The sequence below is a fragment of the Trachemys scripta genome, chromosome 1, assembly GCF_013100865.1.
Source record: "Trachemys scripta elegans isolate TJP31775 chromosome 1, CAS_Tse_1.0, whole genome shotgun sequence".
NCBI classification, from domain to species: domain Eukaryota; kingdom Metazoa; phylum Chordata; order Testudines; family Emydidae; genus Trachemys; species Trachemys scripta.
Window position 1 is genome coordinate 99448629 of NC_048298.1, and position 8770 is coordinate 99457398.

The 8770-nt window shown below is 42.3% G+C and overlaps 1 protein-coding gene across 3 annotated transcripts in view; it reads right to left on the reverse strand.

The window, feature by feature from the left end:
* Nucleotides 1-8770, reverse strand: part of TBXAS1 (thromboxane A synthase 1) — a 327489-nt gene that overhangs the window by 10900 nt on the left and 307819 nt on the right. For all 3 annotated transcript variants that reach the window (XM_034778962.1, XM_034778970.1, XM_034778954.1), the window contains one exon: nt 2584-2672. In XM_034778962.1, coding sequence (XP_034634853.1) covers nt 2584-2672 — 89 coding nt within the window. The remainder of the gene's footprint in view (nt 1-2583; nt 2673-8770) is intronic.

Sequence of the window (8770 nt, forward strand, 5' to 3'; positions counted from 1 at the left end):
AAATGAGGCAGGGGTCCTGTGGAAAAAATAGCATGTGGTCACATCAGTAGAGACTATCATAAGGGGGCCAGATCAAAGGTTAACTTAATTCTGGCATTTCCTAACTTTTGAGAGCTTGACTTTGCAACTCTTCATAATGTTCTTTAAAGGGAGGTTTTTATGAGTAATTTAATGTTTCTATTACCATAGAGGCCCCAGCTCCTATTGTGCATTGTTATCACCTTATGGCTGTTTGGTATCCTACATGTTAAATTAGCATGATGGTCTCCTTTCATTAGCCACTGGAAATCACAGAAACTGCTACCAGAATTGTTAGAGAGAAAGGATGGTCTTTTAGTTAAAGCGCTAGCCTAGCACTCGAGATCGGGGTTTAATTTCTGGTTTTGTAACAAATTTCTTGTGTCACCTTGCACAAGCCACGTAGGTGCTTTTGCAAATTTTTACCCTAAGTGACTCAGATGCCTAAGTCCAATTGAATTTCAAGCAATAAAAGATGAAGGGTAAAAAATTCAAAAGCATCTAGGTGCCTAAATCATGTGTGAAAATGAGACTTAGGGGCTTTTGAAAATTTTATCCTTCATCTTTCAGTGCCTCAATTTCCCAAGTGTAAAATGGGGATAATACGTCTTTTCTCTCATCCTTCATCTGTTTTGTCCAGTTAGTGTGCAGGCTTTTCAAATTAAAGACTCTTTCTTACTATATGTGTGAATGGTGCCAAGCAAAACAGGGCCCTGATCTTGACTGGGGGCCTGTAGGTGGTACAGTAATACAAATAATAATATATGAACAGTCTCAGCAGAAACCAAAGACTGCATGGACTCTGGAGGCCAAACTGTTATCTCATCCATAAAAAGTGCTTTCTCCAGATCAGTAGTGACCTCATGACTGGGGTATTATCTATGATTACTGGTGCCTGCCCTATAGCTATTTAGTGAATAAATGGAAGATTCCAGTCTCTAGGACTGGCACTTTGGCACTATTCACAGCATTATGTTCTCTCTCACACAAAATTAAATAAAATAGATAACTAAGAACCAAAGCCTTGAAAAAAATATTGTCAAGTCCTCCCTTTTGCTGAAAAGTGAATAGGATGTTGGTGAAAGGTACTGGACCACCAGCTCTGCAGAATGAAGTTCNAAAAGTGAATAGGATGTTGGTGAAAGGTACTGGACCACCAGCTCTGCAGAATGAAGTTCTCTATTTATTCAGATTGTTTTTAAATTTCTCTCACTCATGGTAGTAAAATTATTTTATTTGCTATTGAATTTTCACTATTTCTTTGTATTCTGGAATACAGCACTATTCTTGTCTTATGTAACTGGCATCTTTGCAATGCACTGGGCCTTAGATAGAGATCGGGAACAACCGCAAATGACACCAATGGGAGCTTCAGAATAACTTCCTTCTCTTCTAATTCTGTTTCCCATCTGACAAACTTTGATTGTTTCCCAGTGTTTCAGAGTTGAAATTCAAATGTCCCTGATGGTTAACAGGCACAGGAACTTCTATTTATATACCATGTATTTCAAAGTAAAATGTTGTTGTTTATGAGCAAGCATAATTAACTCTTACAACCATGTGCACCTCCACAGAAAATCTTGGAAGATCCTACCCCTGTCTTGGGGGTAAGTAAAAGAGGGGTTAATATTCAGATATTCTATTTTAAGGTACTTGTTACCGTAGAGTAGGATTTCCAAAGTGCTCAGCATTGGCCTAACTCAACTCCCACTGAAATAAAGGGGAGCTTTACCATTGACTTCAATAGAAGCAGAGCTAGGTGAATGCTAGTTTGCTTTTGAAAATCCCAACCTGAGAGCTGAGACTTGTGTTCTGTTACAGTTTTGTGATTTTACACAGTTTGCTAATTTCTTTATTCCCCTCCACCTTTTTGAAATGAACATATCTAAGCTCCCTGGGAAAATATTTTAGTATCAGTTAAGGAAAATTTCTAATACCCACTGAATGGGGGCACTAGAGTTAGCTGTAACGGTATAATAAAGTATTAGGGCAGAATGTTAGCACATAGTACAATTCATGTTTTTGAATACAGCAAGGGACATGCACAATCTTCAGAAGATCAGGGGTTTAATGGGGTGACTGGCCTACTCAACCAGTAGGCTATGCAAATTCTGTACTCAGATCTCTGAAGCGGACCAAAGAAGAACCATCTAACTTCCTAAGGCTAGTCTGCTTCAAAGATACTGCTTCCCCTGGGCTTGGGGGACCCGAAGAACAGTGAAAAGAGACTCCAGCTGGCTTTGAAAAGGGTGCATTAAGTAGACCAACTTTAGCCAGTATTCTTCATTCATTTGGCCCCATTGTATCTCTCAAGTGCCCGAGCAGTACTGATAGCTTAGCTACATGGAGGCCAAGAGCATGGGGCTTCCAAACAGATTTCCACTGTATTTATCTAATGATGTACTCTCTAGGAGTAGGGTGACCAGACAGCAAGTGTGAAAAATCAGGACAGGGGGTGGGGAGTAATAGGAGCCTATATAAGAAAAAGACCCAAAAATCGGGACTGTCCCTATAAAATCAGGACATCTGGTCACCCTATCTAGGAGCTAGAGGGGAAAGGTATACCTGAATGCAGGTGGGTACATGCGCAGTGTCTCTGCAATCACCATATCCAGGTAAGGGAGCTCTTGGACATTTTGGTAGTCAGGGACATCCTGGGAAAAAGGAAGAAAGAGATAATTAAGCGCTGGAAACTGCTGGAGCTGCAGGCTGTGGGGGTTGGCTCACAGTGTGCCCAGTTGGATTTTTACTACAAAATTCCTCACAGTGGCAACAACTTGTGCTATTCCAATGGACCCTAGTAGTGGAACGGGGGAGGGGGAGAATTCTGTTTTCTCCCATGGTGATCTCATGTGCAAACCCAGTTTATTTGTTCTTTGTGTAGCAGACCTTGATTTGGGCCTAATTTACATAACCCTGAAAGTATACATTCAGTTGATAGAAAGCATCATACAAACAAACACGACTCTGGCCCCGATGAATTTACATTTTACAGAGGAGCCAACAGGGACAATAATAGAATAAACAAATAAAGCTCCAGCCCTACAACAGAGAGAGAGGGAACATTTCTCTCACCATTTCTTGTCTTGGAAAACTCACGGAGATCGTAAGTGCTACTATTCAGTTCTGTCAGCAGAGGGCAGAGAAAGTACATCTAAAAAGATCCCCAGTAAAGCTGAGTACTGTACAGTTTAAATTAAGGGATCTCCTTGTCTCTTCTAAAATCTGACATGGAGTGCATTGGCAAGAGGCACTTACGCCAGGCTAGACTAAAACTGTGAAGATTTGAGGCCTCTGAGGTTCACAATAGGGACTGGATTCTGTCCGTTCTTCATTTACTACATCAGCTTTCATATATAATGCATATTTTATTGAATTTTCATGTGAAAAATGTATGTTATACTCTAAAAATACTAAGCAGAGAACAATTCCAGATGGTATGCAGACAATATGTACAATAAAATGAGAATGCCTGGCCAGGTTAGAACATCCCCTTTATTCAGAGCTAAGACAGCATTGTGCCACTTCAGATTTTCCAAGGGCTGTACAAACTCTGACGGATCCTTCTATGAGGGAGATAAGTTCTATTACACTCATTTTTCAGAAGGGAAATAGAGGCAGAGAGGCTATGTCAGTTATTCAAATCCACACCGGGCCCAAATAGGGTTACCACTCTTCTCTTATGTTAAAGGCTGTCTCATCTCTAGTCAATACAATATGCATTTTGTCCCTTACTTCAGCAATAATCATTTATTGTTGTTATTTCTATTACTATAGTGCCAACAGCCTCAAAACAAGACTGGGGCCCCATTGTGCTAGGTGCTGTGCAAACAGACAGTGCTGACAGTTTAAATATACAAGACAAACAAAGGATGGGCAGGAAGGAATATTATTAGCTCAATTTTGCAGACAAATAATTGAGGCCTAGAGAGATTAAGTGACTTGCCCAAGATCACACGGGAAGTCTGTGCAGAGCCTGGAAATGAACTCAGATCTCCTGAGTCCAAATTCAGTGCCTTCACCACAAGATCATCCTGCCTCTCTGTGATTATGCAAAGAAGTCTACACTTTGATGCACATCTATTTAAGGCCCTTTGTTTTGTGTTTACCAATTTTTAATGAAAAATTCCTAGGTTTTACAAAAGCTAATATTTGTTTTTTACTGATTATCTCCCAAATTTTGGATGCTATTTCAAATAGCCTCAGTTCCTTTAGGGAATTAGCCGTTTAGAAAACAAAATAAAGCAGCACAAACAGACGATTTTCCAAGGAAGAAAATTGGTTTTGTTTACGTAAGAAAAAAGAGCCAGGGCAACAGCAGTAGAGTGTGAGCTCAACTTTCACTTGCACCTCGGTGAATTCATAATGTCAGATGCTACAGAATTGTCGGCATTTCCTTGCTTCTAACTTCAAAGTAGCTGAACTTACTTCAGCAGCTGTGTGCACGGGCTGATCTTGGACTGGGTGTCATCCCCAAAGCCAAACATCCCTATTTAGGAGGGACATTCCTGATATATTTTTAACAAAATATTTTCCATTTGTTTTTCGACTCCCTCTCTCAAAAAAACTTTTAGCCCACAGCATTTCAAAGGCATTGAAATATGCTTTTCTCTCCAAATATCCTTAATTGCCGCTTTCAAATATTGGCAGGTATGTCTGAGAGGGTGGTAGGTTGTCATGCTAAGATGCCAATTGAAGCCCCTGTGTAGCACATCTGTACATTGACTATTACTCAGTGCTGGGTATGTTTTAGTCCAGAAATAGCTTCCTTTTTGGAGAATGCAGGAAAAAAGGAGGCACCACACTGCATGTAAGAAAACACCAGACATTTTGATGTTGTGACCATTGTCTTACACAAAGATTTACGTCAATAGCTTTCACAGTGTTTTTATATCTTTTCCTTACTAACTTCGAAATGAGTGTAATCCAGTGAGGTATTTTTGGACATGTTTCACTGGCTTATTTTTCAGGTTTATGGGCAACACATTCCTCCATCATCTCTCCCTTGGGCTTTTCAACCCTTTTTCTGTGACCAGAAAGTGCCTAACTTGCCAGACACTGAAGAAGTAAGCAAGATGGTCTTCTGGATAGGGTAGCAACTTCAGGCTTGGTCACAAGCTTCCTGTATGACCTCAGGACCTCAGGCAAGTCATTTCATCTACCCTGTGCTTCAGTTCCCCATCAGTAAAATGGGGATGGTTCTTCCCTATCTTACAGAGCTGTTGTGAGGATATGTTGTGAAATCATGAATGATTGCAAAGGGGTCAGACAATACAGTGCTGAGGGCCATGTAAATAGAAAATGCATTTTGGGCACTAATGCAATCTAAGCTCCGGATGCTGAAAGCTGTTCCCCTCACACAGACTTCTGCATGGAGCTCCACTCTCTGCATCTTCAGTGGAGCTCCACGTGGGCACAGGAGTCTGCATGTGCAGATCAGCTTGTGGATTGAGGGTCTTTAACAGACATGCACTTATCCCCATACCCTCAGTCTGACTTTAGATTGGAAGATCCTCAGGGTAGGGCCTGAACCTTATTTCTTTTTGGAAAGCATATTGAGTGCTACTAGCAGAAAGTAAATTCTTAAATAAATCTCTTCCTAATGGCAATCCAAACATGCAGTAAGCATAGCAGTAGGACTCCTAAATATTAGTGAAAACAAATAGACTCCTTACACATAGATCAGCTGTTCTAGTCTGTGGAAAAGTGGATACAGTGCAAAAAATTGGAAAAAAACAAAATGAAAGGGAATTTAGCACTGGTTTAAGAAACTGGATTAACAGCAGTGGAAACTCAAGTCTTCTCTTTGTCTACACAAGCACAGCAGATGCCATACAAATTTCTCACGCTGCCCTACCAATGTGTCTCCATCATGACTTGGAAGGACCTCTCTAGCAGTGAGAGGGTAATTCAGTCACCAGGATTCATTATTTGTCCTCTCTGTTGAGAAGACAAATAAGGGGCCAGTTAGTGCCTACTGTGTTTTTATGAGCTATATCCATTGGGAACTGTTGGCTAGATCCGTAGCTCGTGTAAATCACGGTAGCTCCATGACTTACTATATGTGCATGTGCACACACACTAAGATATACATACATACATCTATTTATAGTATTTATTATTACTGTATGTATTGTATATAGTATTTTATTGTATAATTATTTATGTACAGATATATCCGGGTTAACCAAACTTTGCAACACCAGGGGCCACAATGACAGTTTCTCAGATGCTCACCTATAGCTGGCACTTAGTCAGACTCTGTTGGCCCAAAGCTAAGGGCTCTCTACTGGCAATGCCATTTTGCCAGACTATAGAAGATCAAATCTGGGTACAGTCTGTGAACAAAGCCCCTCAGCTGGTCTTAACTGCCATGACAATACTTGGGGTAGAAAGCAAGAACTAAAATCAGATGGAATTTTATGCAACAAAATATACAGAGGGTCCTGTGGCACCTTTAAGACTAACAGAAGTATTGGGAGCATAAGCTTTCGTGGGTAAGAACCTCACTTCTTCAGATTCAGACTAACACGGCTACCCCTCTGATACTTGAAAATATACAGAGTGAATTGCATCAGGAATTGAATTGGAAGCCAGTGAAGACTCCAGAGGCCACAGATAATATATTCCTTATAACTAACACTGCTGAGTAACTTGACAGTCTCCTTCTGCTGCAGCTTTGGAGGAGCCCAGAAGGGTAGTCCCAACAATCCAAATTTGAGGTCACAGGAGCATGCATGACTGTGGTGAGGTTCACATCAGAGAGATCAGGTCACGTATCTAATAAAATGGTGGTTCTGTCCACCAGCACTAACTGTGAATCCAGCAGTAAATGGCTAGGGAAGTGCTACCAAACAGCAAATCTACCTGACAAAGGGTGGACACACTTCACAGTAATGGGAGCAAATGCTGCCCTTGCATGGGCTGTGCACGTTTCTCCTGCCACGCAGCAACCCCTCCATCTTGTCTGGAATGAATTTGAGCCATCTTATGTTCACCCAAACTCCTCTCTTGGTCAGGCCCTGGGACAGCCAGGAGATTGCACCATCTGGGTCAGACCAAATCACTTTACCATCCCCCCCAATAAATGCTGGACAGGAGGGGGACAGAAATTCGGGTACGTAAACAATAAGCCAGTGTCAACCTCGAGCACCTCTCAGAAAGGAGAGAGCAAAATTACTGCAGAGCAACCCTATCCACCTCAGCCAAGGTCCACAAATAAATGAACCACATTTCTTGATCATATGGCTCAAAGGCTGTTAATAGATCAAAGAATCAGCTTGGGCACTTGACCTTTGCTCACTGCTAGGAGCAGATAATCCCTCAACACTACCAGAATTGCCTGTGTGCCATACCCAGACTGACAGGGGCCAAAGAAACCTGAGAACACCAGATAATGTTAGAGCTGCCCCTCTACAACCTTTTTAATAACCTTATCAAGACAGGCATGGCTAGAGAAGAGCCATGGCACTTAGTGTGGATATCAATGAATGAAGATAGCCTAAGCCTAACAACTGCTTGCTTGATGGAAGCAGCTCGCCCCTCGTTAGATTTTACTGGCCACACTGAAGTACTTGAATGTCTGTTAAGTTCTACACCAAAGCACTCCTACAACATTCAGTGTCTCGGGGTGAAACGGGGGGGTGACTTGACCAGGGAAGACTGCAAACTCAGATCTGCCACCTTGGAGTTGGCTTGTACAGAAAGAATTCAATCAATAGTGTTTGCTACAGGCAACAGAAACTTCCTCATAGCAAGAGAGGTTTGATTTTGTTTCCCAGTGGATACGGTCGGGATTCAACATGCTGTCACCCATCCGGAAAAACTCAGCAGCTCTACATGGATACTACTGTGGGAGGAGAAAAAACAAATTATTTGCCTTCATTACAACTACAGCATAGGGTTAAAAAACTCTATGCAGTAGCCAAAGTGATTCAGAGTGTAATGACTGGCACAAGTATTCTTGCCCCCATCCAATACATTTAATCTATCATAGGACATATGATTTCAGGCTGGACTTCCGATTTATGCTATGATTTAGATATAGAGGTTTTAAAGTCAAAATCAGTCACAACAAAATGCAAAGCATTAAAAAAAGGGAATGAGGACATAAGAATGGCTATACTGGAGCAGAGCAATGGTCCATACAGACCAGTGTCCTGTCTTCCAACAGTGACTGGTGCCAGATGCTTCAGAGGGAGTGAACAGGCAATTACCAAGTGATCCATCCCCTGTCGTCCAGTCCCAGTTTCTAGCTTTTACCCTTATACATACTTAGACCTTCTTATAGTCAATTACACCTCAGTAAGGGGGTAAGTGTGAGCTGGTGTAATTTACACTCCAAGGAGAAGGTTTAAAAAGGTGTAGCTGAAAGTAAGCTGTAGCCTACTGTAACTCACACCTTCTTACACTCTTGTTTTAGTTGCTTTCCTTGCTATGCCCCTCTCTTCTTGTTCATTGTCACACGAGTTACACCAGCATAGGCCTACTCAGGTGCACATTCAGTGGACCAAATTCGGAGGTGATGTGTTATATAAGTTATACACTGACAAGTGAGCAGGGCCGGTGCAAGGATGTTTCGCGCCCTAGGCGAAACTTCCACCTTGCACCATCCCCACTCCCCGAGCCCTGTGGCAGCTCCCCCCCCCCCCCCACCCTGAGGCGCCCCCCCCGCGGCAGCTCCCCATCCCCCCTGCCTTGAGGCACCCCCACTGCGGCAGCTCCCCCCACCCCCGGGGAGCTATGCGGCAGC